The following is a 22606-nucleotide window of genomic DNA, read 5'->3' as shown; positions in this document are numbered from 1 at the left end:
AGAGTGGTCTTCATTCACCCATCTCCCTTGACCAGTTCTAATGAAAGGAATTTCTTTCCAGAGACATTCTGCAGTGTCTTTAGCATTTGAAAATTGAAATACTACCTGAATTTTTTTCTCAATCTCTGTAAGAAACCCGTTTACTAAGAAAGGCAGACTTGTAAATTGTCCTAGAACCTTTGTCAATCCCTTGTTTCAAAAGATGTTATGTTATTTCTATCTTTTGTGTTTGTAGTGTGCTTAATGCACCAGAAACAAACAAACAAAATCCAGCAAGGCAGAAGGAAGAAAAATGATCCCTTATTATAAATAAAATCTCATTCAAGAGAAGAGATTAATCTTTTGGATGTCTACAACACCATAAGTGCCTACATCCAAGTTCATTGACATTATAACCCATATATATGTATAAAGTTCTGGGTTACTTTCCTTCGTTTAGTACCCTGTTCTCTCCATTGATTGTAAAGAAAGCCTAGAGTAAATTAGATATAGGCACCTATAAAGTTAACATCCACAGTTGGTTGGATTACTCCCAGCAGAAGGAGAGAGATGCTCAGAGGAACAAATCCTTATTGCTAATGTGCAGTCAATGGAAATATGGCCTACATCAGCTATAGTCAAGGTATAACAACTCAATGATTTCAAATTCAAAAAATCAAAAATGGCCATTACAACAAGGGTCAGCCTCAGCACTGTCTAAACCTTATTTGATTTGTGGGTTCTCATCAGCTCTTTTGTCTTCAATTATAATGTCCTTTTCTTTCTTGGAATAAGCACATTAAGTTCTGCCTTTCCAAAAACTCAGAACTTACTTCAGAAGAAATTTCCTAGTACTTCTAATGTTTTATAATGCTACTTTCTTACCTCCTTCCTTGGAACAGAGGGTGATCAGAGTGTGAACTGTATCCATCAATTCAAGCTGCTGTTTCTGCAGGACACTGTTATTGCTTGTTGCCTTGTTTAACTGCTTCTCTAACTCCTGGATTATGTAGCTTTGTCGTGTGACCAAGCTTTGTAGGTTGTCTTTTTCCTCCTTCAAAGTGTCCAGCTCCTCTTTATGCCTTTCTTCCATTTCTAAAATTCTGTTCTCAAGTAAACTAAAATGAAATAAAACAATTAGTAGATATTATTTCATGCCAACATATTTATTAATACAGAAAACAGAACTATTTTATTTTTCACCATAGAATTCAGTACATAAATCATTTATCCTAAAAAAATCACATCTACTAATTCAGCCCATTGATTTCCTCTATCAAGCAGTCAAATATAGCTGCTCTCTAAGGTTTCATTTTGTGATGTTTGCATGCTGTAGTGCTTAGAGCAAAGTGCATGGAATTGCATATCTAGTTGTTACACCCATCCAAGTACACGAGCATAGGGCCAGTAACACATTTGTATATAGAATTTCAGGCAGAAAAGCCTAAGGTAGGCAAACAAGGGAGAAGAGCAGGGCATTGAAGAGGACATCACTGGTAGTATGGATGGGTCAACATGATGAGACAAAAATCAGGGGTAAACTAAGGAAGAGTTTGTGAAGGGCCATACCACTGAATGGAAGATAAGCATTAGGAGCTATGGAGTACCATCAAGCAATATGGAACCCACAATAAAAGTACCATTTGATGTGGTCTGTGAAGCTGGGAAAGGAATTGTGCACCAGATGAGTGTTATCTGCTTTCACTTTAAGAATAATACTGTTTACCCAAAAGATAAATCAGAAGTTTGCATTTTAAGGTAGGATTCCCTTTTTTTACTTGAGTCCACATAGATATTCCCGTCTGCCTTTTCTGATTCCACAAAAGGCACCTCAGACAGAAAACTGCTGGGCATCATACTACAAGACCTGCTTACATAGATTTTTATAAATAATTTTACACATGTATGTAAATGCTTTCTCCTGACTAATATTCTTTTTCTTGTACCCTCTCTGTCCTGAGTCGGAAGTGTACAATTTACAAAGATCAAAGGCACATCAGCCTATATCTAGAAGAATAGAGGAGTTGTAGACATAAAGGACAGCTAATATCTGTCAACAGTGGACAAGAACTTTTTCCAGGCCAGTGCTTTGATGCTGTGGTGGGAGTTTAGCAGAAAGATTTTATTAGTATTAGATAAAGAAATTATCTAATTCAATCCCTCTGTTACTTTCTGTTCAGTAATTCTACTGTATACGCCAGAAGAGGTGTTTCTCATGCCCATAAACCAACTGGTGGTTACAAACTTGCCAACAAACTGCTTCCTGTTCAAGTCAGTCTTAGGTTTTATTTATTTGCACTCTCCCCCCACCTTTGTTTTTACTTCTGGATAATAGATCAGTGGCAAAATGCCTGCATAATTTCAGGTCATTTAACCTAACTGAAGAATGTAATAAAATCCATATGGAGTTGTTTCTACTAGATATCACGGAGCCTTAACATGAGCTGTTACAAATGATAACAATGCAAAGATTAAATTCAGGCCCTGGATTTGCTGTACAAGCTAGAGTAATATAAAACTTTTTTTTTTAAATAAAAGAAACCAAACAGCAAACCTCTTTTTCTGAAATGTTATAAATGTGGGACTTACAAAGATACTGAAGAAAATATACTTTGTAATATCAACATATCTAGTTCTGTGAAAACCAGAAGGATCTGGGTAAAGGGGAAAAAAAAGAAAAGATGGGAAGGGAAAACACTGTTTCGTGGGGTCCCAAAAACAAAAGGGAACATGATATCTCATTCTAAAAGGCTCATTAATTAGTAACGAAAGCATAACAAGATTCGGTGGACTAGAGTCAGATGATAGAAAGTTTCAATCTGAAACAAAGTACAGATTTTGAAGCCAAAGACAATAAATTATTTTAACACCTTCTCAGACCTGTAGTTGATTTTTTTCATCACTTGAACTCTAACATTAAACACCATGCCTTTATGCTCTAGACTCGTGGATTTTTTGGGGAATATTTATATGGAAGTCTTTGAGCTTTGTTATGCAGCAGGTCAGACTAGTTAGTTTTGTTAGGCAGAAGTGGTTGAAAATGTTCTGATGGAACTGGTTTTAGTCATAAAATACCGTTCAACAAAATAAAAAAATGTTCTATGTGAATTTTATCAGTTCTTCCCACTTTTCATGGAATTTATTGAAATGCTCATTTTGACTCTAGATTTTAACTTTCCTGATAGATTGTAAGTTATATCAATGCACTTTGGATAGGAACAAGCTGGGCCCTGGGCAGTCTATGATAGAATGGGTGCTAGGTGTGGCCACATCCCAGTCTGACATCTTACAGTCCATCGAAAATGTTGTGTATTGTCATTGTAAGAGAAGATGCCATTCTTGAAGCCAGGATGCCATTCGTGAAGCCAGAATATTGCTTTATAGTTAAATGGTAAGTAAAGACAAAAAAAGTTCCCTTTATCTTTGTCCATATCCTAGTACAGTACAGGGCATTTCCCTAATTATGCAACATCCTATCTGCATGTCCATATCTAAATGATTTCCATATCTGAATTATTTCATGTAAAAGAAAGAGCCTTTGACAGCCACAATTTGTGCATTGCATTATTTGTTTCCCACTGTAGCCTAGGACCGTAGCAAATGAACCCATGGTGATGACAGTCTTATTTGTAGCAACACTGACCATGTCAAGCAAGAAGGAAGAAGTTTAGAGCTTCCCAGTTTGGCATCTACAGAGACAGACAGCAAGCAGATGTTTTACAGCTTTAGTAATAATACATCCTAATATTTATGAGTAGTGTGTCAACCACATGTGGTAGAAAGATGGGAGTATCACAGCACTTGGTTCCTTTACAGTTTTCTATGTAGATTAAAAGTCCTGGTATTATAAACTGCAAAACTAAGCTATTTTAAGGAATGCATATGCATTTATGCAATGATCTTTCTATATCCATAAATCTACACCACATAAGAATAAGTTCTGAGGATAGGACCACTCCCTGTATTCCTGGGAGAAATCCAAAACATTAATTGTGTTTTACTAAGAATCAATGAGAAACCTTTGGTCAAAGCTCCAAATGAACAAAAGCAAAAACTTCACACAGACTGGGGATTTCTGCACTGGCCTGCTCCAAAAGGAAGAAATCTTTAAACAGCATGCGAAAAGCTGGTCTTATGGCCTTTGACTCCAATGTGGTCAGAATTTTTCATTTGTATTGTTACATTCATGTTTATTATAGCTCATTTAAATTTTAAAAAGTGCTAGAAACCTCATAAAAAGTCTTGAAACAGGTTGAAACCAAAGATATTTATATTTTATTTAACAGTTGTGAGACCACTCTGTTCTCTATTTTTTCCTTGTGACATCAGACAATTTATAATAGACAAATACCATGGAGAAATAACTTTGCTGAGTGCTTGGTAAAGATATTTTCTCAATTTTTTAAAGAGGCATTGTGAAGATAGAGTTACATGAAAATATTTCTACTAGTTTTCATTAATGGGTATTGCTGACATAAAATATTAAAGAAAACAAAGAGAAGGTTGCCTCTATACCAATTAATCCAACAATCTGTAAAGGTTGAATGAAATTGTTACATAATATTCTTTTATAACACTTTCCAGTAAAATATTATGGGCATGATGTAATGGCTGGCTCTATTTACAGTACGTTTACTGTCTATGTTTCCTATACATTTGAAATTCTTATATTTCCTATATGTTTGAAATTCCTATATGTTTGAAAACATTACTGACCTAGACAGATGAAGCAGTCATGGGAACTACAATACTCACAATAAAAATAAATCACCGTTCACTAGAAGCATCATATATACACATACATATATACACACACATATACACAAACACACACATACAAACATATGTGTGTGTGTGTTTTTAAAATTGTAGCCTTCAATTTGGGGGAAACAAATCAGGCATTTGGGGAACAGAGTGAAGTTGTGAAGAAACAAATGTTAACATGGGTAAATAACAACATTATCCATTGGACAATGACTCTTTGAAGTCATTATCTAGCAGACAATTAAATTAAAACCAAATACACACACCCCCCCAAACCCAGACAAACTTAATTTTCCTAAAGGTTAACCATGTTCAATGTCTAACCCACTGATCTTGGCAAGGCTAGGAATCTATTTTCAACCATACAAGTGATGTGTTAACTTTGTCAGGATATAAGCCAGTGGGATGTCTTGGTGCAACTATGCTGTGTCCAGCTGATTCAGAAAAAGCCCTCTGATAACGCTGGAGAGGGTAGAAGGCCCGTACAGAACTCAAAGAATGACTTTCAGTGAAAGCTGCTGTCATTTTGAAAGGTGATGAAGTAGAACATATAGAAAGCACTTTGGTAGCTCTCTGGGGAAGAAGGAAACTCTGCTTTAGACAATCTGCCTTATAAGGTAGGTAGTTTATTCACTAATCCATTCCAGACCACAGCAGTTTAAGAGGGTTTTTTTTTTTTAATCTTTGTTTTCAGAGGCCTCAATTTAGACATGTGAGAACAGGATATAGACCAGATCTTAGAGATGGACATCTTTTGCATTAAAATAATCTTTTAAAGAACCTGGATTTATTAAAAATACAGATAAAAACATTTACTTTGTTAAGCTAGTCAATAAATAAAGACAAGTAATGTCACACTAGAAAAAAATTTTTTGGCCGTATACATGTGGTTCTCTTGTATTATGTCTGTATGGGAAGACAAACAGGTAGAGGATTTAAATGCTTACTTTTGAGTGCAAAAGTGGTATTTTCTCATTGAGACAGCTTCTTTGTACTTGCTTTTACATGAGTGAAATTTTCCTTATATTGTTAGGTGCTGACCACTCATACTTACTTTGGTGGTCTGATATTGTCTGATCAGTTCAAGAAAATATAAAAATATGTGTCCCTATATTTCTCAAAACCAGTAAAGTAATTGGTCACTTAGCATCAGTAAGCCTATTTTTTATACCAGTGACAAGATAATTCCACTGAAATCGCAGAAGTGAAGTGAAAAATCTGGATTTATCTTCTTAGTATATGCGGAACCTGCAAATAGACCTATTGTGTTTTCTCATCTTTCACATAATCAGATGGAAATTCAAGAATCATTCTTGAGCCCTTGCCTTTCATAGGATACAACAGTTCTTGTACTGAATGTGTTAAAATCCAGCTTGAATTTGCAGACAATCAAACTAGATTATGTTTAAATTTCAGTTCCACTATTTATTGCTGGAAGATCCAGAATTCCATTATATTTTTCCTCATTTGTTTCATCTGAGTAAATAAAATTTGTTTTCACGCTTGCATATTGAAACAAATGGCACACAATAAGTTAAATGCAGCTGGTAAACTCTGGAAAAAAAAAGGGGGCTCATAAGCCCCCTTAAGCAGGGAAATCTTTCAAGAATAAATCAAAATAATTTTTAGAAGGCTCTTGTGGGAGAAAAAATGGCAATGGAAGAAACCACCATTTACATTATAGTGGGTGGGAACCCACAAAACTAAATTATTTATGGCATGAGAGCACTCAATAGAAACATGATTCTGGGGCAAATGTGACTTTACTTATGCCATGGAATATCTTTCACTTCAGTGAGATAAAAAGAAAAAAATTGGCCACTCTTCCCAGCAGAGGCAGGAAGTAAAGAGAAAGGCCAAGAACAGATATATTTCTAGTCTAAAGAACATGCATTGGTCCCCTGTTGATATGCAGTGTTCATTTTATTTAAGGATAACATACAAGTAACTGTAGTACATCAATGATCAGTTACTATTACTATAAGATTTTGCATTACTTTCTTCCAAAATCCAGTTCTTTGAAAGTGATTAAGATCATTATTTTTATTTTATATAGAGGAAATTTTAGTGCAGAGAAAGAAATTATCTGCCCACAGTACACCATCTGTTTTGATTATTTTTGCGATGATAACAGTTCCTACGCTCGTTCCCACTGTGGTGTACACCTACTGCAAAAAGAAAGGCCCTTTCCAAGAAAGCTTACAGTCCACATAGGCAATGCGGATAAAAGGAGTTTTCTCTGTTTTATTGATGTGAAAGTGATATGGAGAGGGATGAAGACATTTTAACTGCAAACAGCTACTGAACATAGCCTAATGGGTAATGTATAAGTACAGTTTAAAGTTAAGCAAGCTCAAATTATTGGCATGTCCAGAAACCTAGTAACTGCTGAGACCACCAAGATTTGCCCCATAGTGAACCTGACACACACATAATGGATTTCAGGATCAGGACCTACAAGGCCAAGATTACACAGCTCTTTGTTAGGAGTAGATAAAGATACAGGAGCTGATGATCCATGTTTTAGTGTAATCATAACATTGCCCTCTCCCTAATTTTGTCACTCCCAAGGAAAGAGTAACAGAACCTGGACAGTGTATACCAGGTTCTTGCTTCATTACAAGATGAAACTCCATGTGCTTTTTCATTTATTCACATATAACTATACTTCTGAGAGAAACAATTGGGTATTAAATGTGCTTTTTAACATACTCCTCCTTTTCCTCTGAAAAACCAAGGCAGACCATTTTGTCATGTCACAGACCATTTCATCATAATGTCAGCCAAGTCAAAGGTGAACTTAAGTAAAACTTACTTGTTTATGGACATGAAGGCTTTACACCCTGACACATTGCTAAGATAAATAAATAAATTCAGACTATTAAGTACACAAGACTCTGTGTCTTGAGCAGCCAATAAAATTTTGTTGCTAACCAGATTGCAGCAGATAAAAATGCAAGTATTTATGTACTTAACTAATGCTTGGGTTAATCCCAATTTGAAATAGGTTTGTAAAATATGTAGAATGACCTGCCTCCTGCACATGCCTACTTTCTCCGTGGACTTCAGAGAGCCCACATACACAGTTTAGGTGGATTACTTAATTTTGAGATGGCTGAAGTTAAAGTTAATCCCCCACTAATTTATTCATATTTCTAATTGGTCAAGGGAAATCTGTGGAGTTCAAGAGTTTTCAATGTAACCCAACCTCTCCAGAACAACATTTGCTGGAATTACTGGTTATAAACAGTTGTTAGATTAAATATATTAAATTGGTTTTCATAACCAGTAGCAATAATGGTGTATTATTTGACCAGCTTTGCAACTAGACACATTTAGCAAACACATTTCTTTGTAACAATATTTTCATCATTATCTGGTTCTTTGCCTTCTTTTCCCAGTAGCTCCTTGCCTATTGTGCTGTTAGTCTTCCTTACATATAACCCTGGGCAAGGTCTTTCAGCCTCCGCTGCTGATTCCTGTCCAGCAGCACCGGATTCATGCTGCCTTTTTTGGCAAACTGACCTCAATTTAAACAGTCCACTCAAGCTTGCACAAGACTCTTCAGTAACTACCTCACTTTTAAAGCTGTTTGCCTTATTTCAATGTCAAATGTCGGTACAGGAAATAGAAACCTTAGTCCTAGTCAGACTTACAGTTGTTCTTTCTAGAAAGCAGCCGAGAGTGAAGCTGCGGGGTGAACACACTATCTGTCCTCCCTGCTTAAACCTGGCCATTACAGGGGCAGGAATATGAGCCTTAGGTCTCTAGAAGGGCAGCCAAGAAGGAAAATGGCTTTACCCACTGTATTGAGTGCAGGTGTCCAGGTCTGGGCAGCTTGGGGGCTGAAGGGGCGGCCTCTGTGAGGAGGGGCCGGGGCTGCCCCATGCCAGACACAGCCGGTTCCAGCCGCTTCCAGTGGGCTCCAACGGAGCCATTGCACGGCAGAGCTGAGCCTGTCAGCCAAGAAGTTTGCGCCTCGGAGAAGATATATTTAAGAAAGGGTAAAAGCACCACAAGACAGTGTGAGGAGTGAGGGAAAAAAGTGAGAGGAAACAATGCTGCAGACACCAAGGTCAGAGGAGGGGAGGGGGCGCTGGAGCAGAGATTCCCCTGCAGCCTGTGAGAGAGACCATGGTGGAGCAGGTATTTCCCATGGAGGACCCCACGCTGGAGCAGGTGGAGATGTCCAGAAGGAAACTGCAGCCTGTGGAGAGCCCACATTGGAGCAATCTTACCCTGAAGGACGGCAGCCTGTAGGAAAGAACCATGCTGGAGAAGGGCAAGAGCATGAGGAAGGAGAGGTAAAGTGGTGTGAACTGATCACCACCCCCCTTCCTCATCCCCCTGCACTGCTCAGGGAGGGGAGGTAGAAGAGTCAGGAGTGAAGCTGAGCCTGGGAAGAAGGGGAGGCAGGGTGGAAAGGTCTTTTTGGATTTGTTTTTATTTCTCACTATCCTACACTGTTATTAATTGGCAATAAATAAGGCTGTTTTGCCCATGACAGTAACTGGTAAGTGATGTCCCTGTCTTTATCTCGACCACAAGCTTCATCATATATTCTCCCTCTGTCCTATCGGTGAGGGGGAGTGAGAGAGCAGCTGGGTGGGTGTCTGGCAGCCAGGCAAGGTCAACCCACCACACACGCTCTCTGAGATACTGGATTGCTAAATCCGGTGACTTCAGGTACTGAGTCCCTGTGTCACAGAAGTGCCTCTCTCACAGAGAGGTGTTTCTGTGTAGCACAGAAAGGGACAACACTGGAACTTATTCTTGACTCTCATTTCACTACTTCAAAAGTTATGTGCTGCTAAACAGTTTTTTCTTAAATTTCAACATAAACCCCAAATGTCTATCATTCACTTATTCTTTAAATGGATCATGGCTCCAAGTACGCTATATACAATTCAGTCCAAAGGGAGAGAGAGATCCTTCTACATGTTAGATCTTTGTATCCATTAAAAGTAGAAAGATGAACTACTGAAGATTTTCTGTTTCTTGTGCACTTTAAGGTAGTTGATCAACTTTCAACCAACTGAACTTTTCAACCAACTGAAAGTTAACCAACTTTCATTTATTATACAGAAGCTAATACAGCGTAAGTTCACGCCCTAGCTCTTTTAGCCATGTCATAAATATTACCTATACTTACCACTTACCATATTTGCTTCTTCCATTTCATCAGTTGCTTAGAACAAAGTATGCACAGACCACTTTGTGATGAGCAGAGAAAGAGTATAAGAGACCAACTACTCATTCCTACCTGTTTTTCTCATGAATTTTCAGGATTTCATGTGTCTGTTGTAACAGCTGCTTTTCAAGCTTGTACGTTGACAGTGAATTTTCCAGTAGCTGAATTTCAAGTCTGGATGTTTGATTTAGCACCTTAAGGATAAATTAAAAACATTAATGTTTATATTGTCCTGGTTACGTTGTTATAGCAACATAATGCAACCATTTCATTCTGATTTGATGATTCATCAAAAATTGTTTCTAAATCCTTTTTTAACCTCAGCTGCTCAGCTGGTGCAAATGAGCTCAATCAAGCTACACTGATATGTACCAGCTGATATTCTAGCACCCTGTTTACTGTAGAATAATACTAGGCCGGCAGAAAAAGGAAAGGTGACTGCCAAATAAGCTTTATTTCAATGGAAAGAACAAGAGGCGTGCCTCAAACATGCGTTCCTACAAAGCATGCTTAAACCAGAAGAGTGCAAGAGTACTTGGACTGAAGCCAAAGTGTTGCATCTGCTGTTTTGTAAATAGAGCTCCTACTTTAGCTTTCCCCTGAGTTCTCTCTTTTGCAGTGTTGGCAGAAGTCTGGTGTCTGCTTATGTTACCACTACTTGCACTCTTACACAGATTTTTAAGATGAAGGCTGTGATCCTAAACATTGCTTTATGCAATTGTCTTTCACTTTAGTGGTGATTTGTATCAATAGCGCAAGTTTTACTAAGTACATCAGAACAAAATAAGCCTTTTAACTAGATGAGAGGATAGATTCAAGATAAAATAGTTCAAAAGTGCAAATAACAGAATGCTTTCAAGAATGAAAGCAATAATATTAATATTAACTGATTTTGTTGGTATATTGTCGTTCATTACGTACAGTCTGGAGGAGTGTGTATAAATTGTTTTTGTAGGTATGTGTGCACACAACAGCTGAGATGCAATCATTTCTGGAACTGAACACGATGCCTCTTTAATGGAACATATCAGACCTTTCTTGGAAGAGTATTTATCAGTATAATCATAGGAGTATATGGTAACATTTTCTCATGCATGCCTGATAGGAATTTGTTACAGAACATAAAGCAAAAAGAATGGCTCTCAAACTCAATCAGGTGCCTTATTTTCATTTGAAATTGTTGACATTCACAGAGCAACTTGAGTAGTCCTTTTTTAAGGGTACAGAGGTTGAAAAAATTGGAAATGATCAGTATGCAGCTGTTATGTTGTTCAAGATGGGTATATCTGGAAGTGCCAGGAGGCATCACTACAGTTTCAGAGGCACCTGGCAGAAATTGAAGGTGTATTAAGAAGGTTGGCAAGGCACAAGAAGACAGGAAAGCACCAACAGATTTCCAAAGAAGATACATCTATGGAGCAACCTGCAAAACATCAGTAGAGCTTCAGGTAGAGAAGAAAGCCTAAAGGGAATCAGTGGGATTTTGGATGGATCAGGGATTGGGAGGGGTCAGTGAGATTTTAAGGAGGTGGAGGCTCTACTCTCAGTCCTTTGGACTCCTCGTTACTCTGGTATGAGTACTTCTTACTACAGGCATGAGATCCTGGCTTGCCTTTCTTCTGCTTGTATCCTACAGACCTTCACCTCTCTGCCATGCAGCTGGCTACCTCCATCACTGCCAAGAGCAGTCTCTTTTCACTTTCTTGAGCCACCTGCACCACTCTTTTCTGATTGATGGTAGAGCCAGGGACTTTCTCATACTGTTGAAAGAGGGGAGGTGGGAAATGCCATCACGGAGCTGAAAGTCAGATCAAGTAGTGCAACAAGGAAGAACCACTCCCATTGACATTTTTAACATCCCTTAAATGCTTCAGCAATAGGTATAGAAGGAGGAAGTCATCTGCTCCTTCATGCAGTTGCCAGTGATGCCTCTGCCTTGAAGTGGTTACTCAAAGGAAAAGTGAGACAGAGGCAATGCACATTTTGTCCCTTACCTGCTTAAAGGAGGAAAATGTGAATGAATACTCAACACTTACACCTAGGTAGGTCTTTTGGGATACAAGAAGAGTTCCTGCACCTCCTTTTTCTTTACTGAACATATGATACTACAGTCCATAGGTCTTCACCTCTTATGTTTCCATTTAGATATTCTGTTGATACTGAATTAAAGATTTTCCCCAACATTTTCATAAGTCAATATACTATGTTTTAGAAACTGTGTCATTTGGCATCACAACATTTATAAGTGAGTGTTGCTCTATTAACCAAGATGTAGAAAAAAAGGTGCAGGGAACTTGTGTAAGTGTAACTGTCTTTCATAATTACTGTTGTTTCTCAGTGTACTGTAATGCGATTACATAAAAACTTGGTAATGATATTGTAAACGTGAGTAAGGACATTAGAACAGGAAATATGATCTTTCAAGAAGTCATATGCTACTAGAACAAACCAAATAAATGCAATACTTTAACTCCCCTGTTCTAAATGAACAGTGAATGCAGTGCAGCTGGTAATATACCACATGCTACGAAGATCAAGAGGAAGTCAGCAAAAATAAGGAAAACAAATATGAATCTTAAACTGATAAAAGAATTCAAAAGGCAAAAAGTAGCACGTATCTTTGCAATAAATCCAGTATGAAATTGTACTCTGTGTTATGACAATGATACTCTTGTCACTTCAATCACAACAGTGATTTTAGTGCTAGGAATCATATGGTGATGGCTCTTTAAATTCATGTGATGTTATATGATTTTACACTAATAACAAATGCACAGTGTTTTATAAAGAAGCTGATGCTTGTCCCTCTCTCTTCACAGTTTAAAAGCTGCAGACATACACTACTTTTTGAAAGGCTGGAAACATCTTGCAGAAAATAAAACAACTTTGTTGTAATAGTAAAGAAGCAAACAACAATGGAGATCAAAGACTGTTTTAGCCTGAAACTCGTTACTTAGCTTGACACTTGTATCATTCACAGTTGGTAGCTGGGCTGTTTATTTGAAGTCAAATGCTAATTTAGTTTCCTGGACAGTCCTGCCTACCTTACACACACAGAGCTAAATATACTAACCAAAAGAAATCAAAAGAAAGATACATAGCAAGAGTTAGTCATCACTGCTGTTGGTACCAAGAAAGAGTGTGTACGTTTCTTGGAGCCCCATGTTGAAATGTGTTGTGTGGTGATGCATTAGAAAAGAAAGAAGATGGGAAAAGTTCTCTGCAATTAACAGCTTTTAGAAAACCTATCTGGGAACATACCTGGGTTTCAACATCCGTGAGTTTTCTTGTCTGTTCTGCTGTCTGACTGAGGAGGCTGGTCCCTATCTCGAGCATGGTGGCGGTGTGGTTTTGCACAGCATTCTGCTGCAGCTGCACCATCTCCGATTTCATGTTTTCCACAATGTAGTTCTCAAGCTGTAAAAGAGAAAAGGTTGTAGCTGTGGTATTTTTACCTGTTTAGGCATTCTGGTGACATAAAGGTGCATAGCTGACATTCTTGCCAAAAGGGGAAATTTCAACATTTTCGGGGGGAGCCCAAGCCTCAGATGACCCTGTGACTGTTGGGGTAGGGACCTGACTATCTGGATAGCCCCTTCCAGTCACAGAGTCCCAATGTTTTTCCAAGTATCACGGCCTGTTGACATGAGCTGGAGCAGGCCCTGCCTGCCTCCATCTGTGTCAAGGTTGCAGTGAGCATTTGTGGTAGGGATGTCATGGCAGCTCCAAAATGAACCCCTAAAAGAACAAAGCTCACCACAGGGAAATACCAGGTCCTACTTGTACATCGTAACTTACATGTGAGTCCTATCTGGAAGAGATCCTACCATATCCTACCTCCCCTGTGTTGTTCCTATCTCACAGTCATTCAGCAATATTCTTTTTTCATGGGTTAGATCCTCCCAGAGAGTTTCACCAACTCAGCAATGAACGCGGCTTAGTTTAGCTGTGACCAAAACATTGTAAAGAAATGGAGAATCTGTCATGGCAATAAAATAAGGAAGTCATTGACCAAAAAACATAGAAAGCTGTTTTGCTCCTCTGCTTTTGTTGTCTTGATATTGTTTGGCTTGCATCTGCAGTCTGTCAAACAGAATCTGAATTAGGACCTTCTAAATAAACTGGACACCCCAGAGAGAGGGTCATTTTTTGTTTTGGTTTGTTTTAGTTAACATAGGCAGGGTCATTCCCTTCTAGCTACCTAGGTCCTCGCCCTGCCACAACAGACCATAAACCCAGGACTAGTCTGCAATATGACGAGATTTGTTTCTTACTTGTACGAGCATTTTTCTGGCATCTTGCCTGATGTGCTCCATAAAGTATTAACAAAAAGAAAGGTGTCCCAGAACATTGTTTTCAATACCTTTCACTGAAATCAGCTGGAGTCCAACCAATTTACACCCAGTGAAGATTTGGTCCTCAGTTTCATTTTGTGGCTGATCATGTTTTTTGTGGTTAGCTGAGTCCAGACTTAAGCAACCACTGTTTTACCTAATAATTTTAATCACATTGGGCCTGCTTCTGCACCAGTAAGCGTGTTTCATCGTGAGAGGTAAGCTGCACAACTAAATAGTAAGAACCAGATGGAGTTGATTTAAAGACTGAAGAAAGGAGCAGGAGTCAGATATACAGTGTGATTAATAAGAAGGGCTGCTTTCATCTTATCTATAAGCATTCCTGTGCTTAGGGATAGCTACTGTTAGATGTTCTGATGAGCCACATCAACTGAGCTCACAAAAGATTTATTAGAAATTTGATCATTTACATGCACCTCCTACTAGTTTTAAAAACATTTTTACAGAGCAAGAACACTGCCACAATGTAAGATATTTTCTGCATAAGACTGTTGTTGTTGGTTTGTTTATTTGTTTGTTTGTTTACCCCAGTTTGGAGAAGCACTTAACACCCATGATGGTCAAAAACAAAGTGGATGTCCCACAGTTTCAGACAAGAAAAACATTTGCTTGAATTGCCAGGTAACCACTCTGGGCTGGAAACCTGCAGAGTGTTTTAAGTGGTGGGGAAAATTTATTGTTGAATACTCTGATAAGTATTAAAGTGACATTTAACAGCCAAGGAAAACTGTGTATTGCAAAACAATGTCTGCAGTGGATGTCATCATTTTCCATTCCCAGTGTAAGTTTACTCTGTTTTAGTTTATTACTGTGAGATAAATATTACTGATACTAAGCTAGTTCAAGGGAGATTTTACAGATCCATCACATTTCTACACCATGCTTTTATGTTCAGAAGTATTTTGCCTGTGTATCTCTTTCACATCAGATAATGTATTTTTAGCCACCCTTTGCTTCTTGCTGTTTTCTAACCAGTATTTTTTTTTTTCCAAACTATCCCTTGGTTGCAAATAATCCCTATGAAAGAGCCCCACAAACTGGGTGGTTGTGCTTCGCCGTATTCTGGTCCAGATACTGAAACACCTGAACAAGAAGTTCACATCTCTCCCATAGCTTTCACTTCCTAAAGAAACCCAGGGCTCTCAAAGTACAATGGTACAGCCCATGATGGGGTACCAACACATACATTTCCTCACATTCAATGTTTTTTGTTTCCAGATAGGACTATAGCATGTCTGTGGTGTGGTTGTACAGTGCTTGATTTGTTAGTCCTCAGCTTTCTGAAACTGCCTTGCTGTACATGGGCCATGTGGTGCATGTGTGTAATGGATGTCTGGGAAAACCCATGCAAATATATGGTGGCTATGTTTATTACACATCAGAAAGCAGAAATTAGATAGTTTTGCACATCAATAAAAAGAAACACAGATAGGCATATAAATATAAAAAGTCAAAAAGACATTTGTATTTCTAACTAATTTTTTTCCTGTTATTTTACTCACATTACAGAAAGGATTCTGTTTGAAAGATCTAACTGCATCTGTGTGGAGCTACAGCAGGTTTTGACTAGCAAGAACACAGGCATAGATCGAGGCATATTGGATAACTTGTACTTTTAATTATTGTAGCCTAACACACTCCCCATGGTATCCAGTTTTGGGCAATTGCCCTTGGTTACTGACCCCTAAAACAACCTCTGGTTGAATCTGAGATTGACTCATTATAATAACAAAGCTGACTTTCCTGTTTCAGAATTACTCATTAAATGCTTTTGTAAATATTTGGTGTTCAGTGTGCTGCCACAATAGTTTCTGTGAGCACATCTCAGGAGTATCAGCAGCTATTCACTCGGGCAAAGGAGGGTAGAACAAGGACTGAAATAATGTGTAGGTTCTGTTACATTAATTCCCCTTCCTTCCTTCAGCCACTTCTTTTAGTTTGCTCAGTAGATTTATTGGTTGCAATACTGGCCCTGCTAAAATCAATGGCAAAATTCCCATTGACTTCAATAGGCCAATATTTCACTTATTATTTTTATAGCAGGAAACCAACATTTACCAGGTTCATTATGGGCAAACACTGAGTTTTATCGAAAGCCTTCCCTTCTTTGGAGTCTTTGTATTAAGTGTACTGAACCTTAGACTGAGCTTTCTTTGTGGTTAGTTAAGAGGAATAGCATCTATTTAACAGGTGATAAAAGGATCCTTGGAGGGTGGCCTCACAGAAAATGTGACACACAGAAACCTATTCACAGAAGCAAATTCAAGAACATTTAGGGTTTAAAGTCATTTCTTAGAACCCCTTCATCCTATAATTAAGTTAAATTCAATTTGTCCAGAGACTCTGCATTAAGCAGTAAATATATAATGCATGATGAAATAATCTTTTGAGGTGAATCTACTTCTTACATTTGGATTTTCATATCCTTATATTACTGTTTCTTCTTGTTTCAGTTACTTTTTGTTGCAAAAGTGAAACTGAATTCTTTTCTGCATTCTTTTTCCCCCATTCCACCCCTTCCACTGTGTGACTTTCTGTAGTGCATTGATGTCCCTGTTATTAATTCGGCTGCATCTGCTTTCAGTAAGACTCATTACATTGCACAGGAGTTTTTAGCAATGCAGAATTACCGGTGGGATGCATAATAACGTTATAACATTCTCAGAAATAAAACTGTCAGAAGGTTCAGTGTTATTGTTTAATAAACATTCCAGAGCATTATGCATTAAAAGTATCTAGCTTTTTCTGGACAATATTTATTGAATAATCTTCATAGAAACCACTCGAACACTAATAGAACTATTAAAATGGAAACTGTAACTTAGGGCCTAAGTAAATGATAATGATTTGTGGCAGATGGGTTATAAATAAAATAAGAGCTTTCTCTTTTACTTTGATCAAGTCATGTTGGTCCCATGTAATTATATGGTAAGGACTGCTATGATATCCAGATGACATTAGGTTTTCATACAGTGCCTTAGAACAAGAATGCAAGTTAAAGTAACAATAGACTGCTCTCCCTCTCCTACCATTAACTATATATTGCACATATTTGGAATAATAGAAAGACAATGCACCAGTGATATTTTGTAAGAGCTGTTTTGTCTTGTCTTGCTTTGCATACCTGAAGATGTACTAGTAATACTGTACCACAACAACCAATGAAAGTTCTTTTCTTCTTTCTTTGTTTTCCTGTCTGAGGGAGGGTCATACCTCCCTACACTGACAAACTGCCTCAGGGAGTCAGATATAAAAGTGGCATTTGATGTAATTTGTATTTTATAAATGCACAAACAGCCTTAGTGGGAATAAGTTGGAACAAGCCGAAATATATAGAATACCATAGAATTTCTTTGACTTTTGCAGAAGCCGAAGGGGTTAGGAGGGAGTTTATCACCAAGAAAAGTGATTTTATTTGTGTATTGAAAAGGCCAACATTACGTGCATTTAAAAAAATAGCACCTTCTACGAATTATTTGTCAATGAGAAAAGATTGATAAAACAACAAATTTAAAATTATGCAGCCTTCTAGTATTACAGATTCTAGGAGTAGAGGCCAACCAGAATACATCCTTCCACTAGTTCTGACTGTATGTGATCAGTGGGAATCAGGGGAAATGAGCATGGATGGCACATAAAGGCAATAACTAATGCTCAAATCTTTGCATGCTAATCTGCATCTGATTTGGAACAACCTTACCTGGGCTTTAAGCATGTCAAGGAACGTGTACATCATCCAGAAAAAAAATTGTAGATACACTATCAAATAGACAATGAAAATGACCACTTTTCCAAATCTATCCTCAATTAGACTTAGTAGGATTGCAATATAGATTGCACCAAAAGAGACAAGGAATGATCCATTTGAGGAAGAAACTTCCTCAGATCCTGGGTAACTGATTATCTACATTAAGATGATACAGGATGTATACTGATAATTCCAGTGAATTTATGAAAACAACCATTGCTGAGCTAAAGTGAAAGCTCTAAATGACTGGTACACAAACTAGACTCACAGAAAGGCCTGTTGGGGTATGAAGTCTATGAAGCTTTCACAAAGAAATCATTGGTTATGAAATATACATAAATATTTGTAGGTTTCAATTCTAAAAGGAACCAGAAAAGTAGTCCAGCAACTCTATCCATAGCCAAACAAACATTTTTGAGGAAAGCTGGCTATAGAAATTCTGTTTTATCTGTTGTTTTTTTTTTAATACAGAATACCCAGACTTCTAACCTTAAGGCAGCAAGAAAATAAGCCTGTTAGTTTTTCAGTTGCCCCTTAATGATAGTAATCATTTGCATAATACTTGTGCAATTCATTATATTGTACTTGTTTCTGCAGTTCCATAGACTTCTGTAATATTGCAACTCAACATTTGGATTTCTTACATAGATATTTTTTATATCTTAACCCTAAACCACAATGTTTTGGTTTTCCAAATTCTATTCCTGACAGAGAAACAAGCAATGACTTGCAGAGTGTGTATATCCTCCTAAACTACCTCATGTTGAAATGAATGTATGCATTTCTGAACTGAAACATTCGGTTATTTTTTCCAAACCAAATGTTCCAAACACATCAAGGATACTTTTCCTTAAATCCTTGAATGCCTGAATCTTTGGCATTTCATGTGTTTACTATCTGGCTATAAAGCATAATTAATAGACACAATTAAATTGCCCTCAGGAAAAAATGATGGTTGATTATAGAATCATAGAATCATAGAATCATTTAGGTTGGAAAAGACCTTTAAGATCATGGAGTCCAACAGCTAACCTAACACTACCAAGTCCACCACTAAACCATGTCCCTAAGTACCACATTTACATGTCTTTTCAATACCTCCAGGGATGGTGACTCAACCACTTCACTGGGCAGCCTGTTCCAATGCTTGACAACCCTTTCCGTGAAGACCTTTTTCCTAATATCCAGTCTAAACCTCCCCTGGCACAACTTGAGGCCATTTCCTCCCGTCCTATCACTTGTTACCTGGGAGAAGAGACCAACACCCACCTTGCTACACCCTCCTTTCAGGTAGTTGTAGAGAGCAATGAGGTCTCCCCTGAGCCTCTTTTTCTCCAGACTAAACAACCCCAGTTCCCTCAGCCACTCCTCATCAGACTTGTGCTCTAGACCCTTCACCAGCTTCGTTGCCAAACTTCAGTTATGTATGTTTAATTTATAGCCTGCATAAGATATATATATATAAAAACTGTGAACATGTCCTCATATGTATGGAGACTCACAGATACAAATAACCACTACTTGTTTCTTTAGCATGTGACTAGTGAAACCACAGCTGCGTTCTCAGCACACAGCAGCCAAACACTGTTTGCTTCAGCCCTAGCTGACTGATACTGAGGTTTCTAATCCAGGTGACTTCCAATGTACTAATGACACTTGACCTCATGGTGGTTGAGCTTGGTTTTATAGCAACCTTCAGTTAAGTAAAAGTTTACTGTGAATACAGAAGAATCTTTTTGCTAGTTAAAAAAAAGAAAAATCAGGTTTTCCTCTTCAGATAAACAAACAGATGACCAGACATCTTTTTGTCAGAAGAAATCAGGGATAACAGATGTACAAGATGATTATTCCAAAACACACGAAGTAATCTTTCTGCTGCATTCAGCATCAGTAAAGTGTCTGCAGGAGTTTTGTCTCCAGTTCTGAATGTTGCAATTCAAGAAAGATGTACATTATTTTGGGAGAGTGTACGGAAGACAAAGAAGGGTCATAAATCTAGAAAATTGAAAGACTTAGGAAAGTTTAGCTTAACAAGAAGGCTAATGAGAAAATAACTGACTAGAAGGACATAAAACTGCAAATAGAGAATAATCTGCTTTCCACATCCATGAAGCTGCAGTAAGTGAAGTTTAACTTTTACATATTAGGGGGAAAGTTTTCTAACAGTACAGGTAATAAAATACTGATAGGGATTCTGTGGGAAAACTGTGAAAACTCCACCACTGGGGGTCTTAAAAGAATACTTTAGGTAAAGGTCAGGCAGATTATATAGTATTTTATGGTTCCTTCTAGTTCTATTTTTTCATTCCTCTCAGGTTTTTTATTACTTTACTTCAGACCTAAGCTCACAGACTCAATATTTGGAATCAAACTCTATAGTAAAATTGCCATTGGACTGAGAAGACATTTGGAAAACTCATCTCCTAATGAAACTTTTAGAAGGAAGTCAATAAAAGAGTCTCATGAATTAAAGACACAACAAAATAAAAAAAAAACCAACACACAAAATGATACAAATAAGAGGAACTGTTCTGTATAGAACAATTCAGCAAAATGAGTAAAGTCACTGAGGATGTTTCTGAATGTATGAATATACCTCAGTAGGGACGCCGTCTGCAGAACCATCTGAGAAACTATTGTGTGAACCAGCTCTGCAACTATAAAATAACAGCACTGTATTGTGCTCAAGTTACTTCTACTAGGCTGCTTTAGAAACTACAGTCTCTGAAAATCAATTTGGGGATACTTGAGCTTGTGTCAGTGGTAGCTTGGCATCTCTGTACCATGTTATGTTACGCAGTAAAGTACATAAAATGTAATAGTCAATAATAGATAATGATGGTGGAAGAATACACTGTATGGCATCTCACTGGAATTTTGGGAAACTGGAAGCAAAAGTATTTTTATTAAGCATTGTACTTTCATATGAATAGAAATAGTTCTTGCTACACCAGTCAAGACAAGATATGGGGAACACAGAGTTCTTTGTTTCAAGATACCAGAAGACTTCCCCAGTTAGGTTTACCCAATAGCATAATATTCAATATATGGGTAATTTATGGGAGCAAGAAGGCTGAGTTTCACTCCCTCATGAAGTATCTGGCATATCAAAGACAGCATATTGACTTAGGCCAAGTATTGATTGTACTGACCTGATAATTCAATCTGAACTTTCTACTAAGGCATCTTCAAGAAATGTTTCCAATTTGTTTTCAAAGTTTTATATCACTCTAAAAGCTTGCCCGCTTCTAGACTAAAACCCAAAAATCTATATAAATGAAATTTATTTGGCATTTCAAATGTAATTAATTACAGTTATTACAAAAGCATACAAAACACTCTAAGAGTCAATTTCAATTACTTTTTTATGAATATTAGATCTCTCTCAGTTTTTTAACCTTAAGGCTTAATAAAGTCAATAAGCAGCATAACTGAGAATCATATCAAATGTGATCAAATGGTCCCATAAGGAAGCTACTTATAACAAGTAAATCAGAACAATATGTTCCTATTTTCTACTGATTAGTAATATTTCTGGTTCAAAGAATTATCCAGTTTAATGTTAACCTTTACAAATTTTATTACAGTGTCAACTGTATTTTTCTTTCTTGATCTAACTTTCCAAACAACTTAATTCTATAAACTAAATTCATTTATGATTATACAGTTGACTGCAAATGTGAACTATCCTTAATATACACTGAAGGGGAAGGCATAATTGCAGAAAAGGCAACATCTGCAATCTTACCCTAAACAAATTAACATCTGGGGGGATTTTTAAAAAAATGTTTTTCTATTAAAGTGTGGAACTAATTAATTTTCTTTGGCAAAGATGCTTTTGGTGAGGAGTACTTTTCAGAATGACTAATTTTGTAACAACTTCTGTGTAGAAGTATATTTAGACACCTTATGGCTCATTCCTGAAGATGGACATATGATTTATAATCCAAATTAGTTCCACTGGAATATCTTCTCACTATGTTACATACGGTTCTTGAAAAATGTAATCTTAAACTGCATTAAAAGTTCCGGTTGCTATATTGCACTGCCAGCTTATAGCTAAACTTTCAGTGAACCTGGGAAGCTGTAGTATAGTTTGGAATCTATATATAACTTTTTATTTGTGTTATAGGAGGCAGTATAATGTTTTAACACTGTATTACTTAATCTATTTTTAATTCTGCTTGGTGTCTTACATTCATCACTATGACATATGAGCGTATTGTTGGTATTATGTGTATGAAAACACTTTTCCAAGAAAGGTTGTGAAATTAAGACTCAACTGCATTACGTTCTAGTCTTTGCACAAGGTTTTTCTTTCTGTGGTGCCTTATATAAAAATCACAGAAGGGGAATCTCTTTATTCACTGCCATGAGCTCTACCTTCAGCTCTTAGGTTCTCTATCTTAGGTCCTCTCTGATGAAGAAATCACAAATCCTTTTTATTGCCATTTTTTCTGTCTTTCCTATGTAGGTTGTGACTTCATTGGAGATTACCCTCTGCCTTTCATCAGCGCCTGATACAAAGTCTCAAAGTCAGCTGAAGACCCAGGACATTATATTATGATG

At 37.4% G+C, this 22606-nt stretch overlaps 1 protein-coding gene across 1 annotated transcript in view; it reads right to left on the bottom strand.

Moving 5' to 3' along the window:
• The window catches only part of ANGPT1 (angiopoietin 1), a 167632-nt gene that overhangs the window by 77441 nt on the left and 67585 nt on the right, over positions 1-22606 (bottom strand). Inside the window, exons 2-4 of the mRNA XM_072852035.1 lie at positions 13196-13351; positions 10007-10128; positions 865-1097 (exon numbers count right to left, since the gene is read on the bottom strand). Coding sequence (XP_072708136.1) covers positions 865-1097; positions 10007-10128; positions 13196-13351 — 511 coding nt within the window. The remainder of the gene's footprint in view (positions 1-864; positions 1098-10006; positions 10129-13195; positions 13352-22606) is intronic.

Source organism: Ciconia boyciana, chromosome 2 (assembly GCF_034638445.1).
Source record: "Ciconia boyciana chromosome 2, ASM3463844v1, whole genome shotgun sequence".
Taxonomy (NCBI): Eukaryota; Metazoa; Chordata; class Aves; order Ciconiiformes; family Ciconiidae; genus Ciconia; species Ciconia boyciana.
Note: the sequence above shows the minus strand (reverse complement) of the source record. Positions and strands in the feature narration are given on the sequence as shown.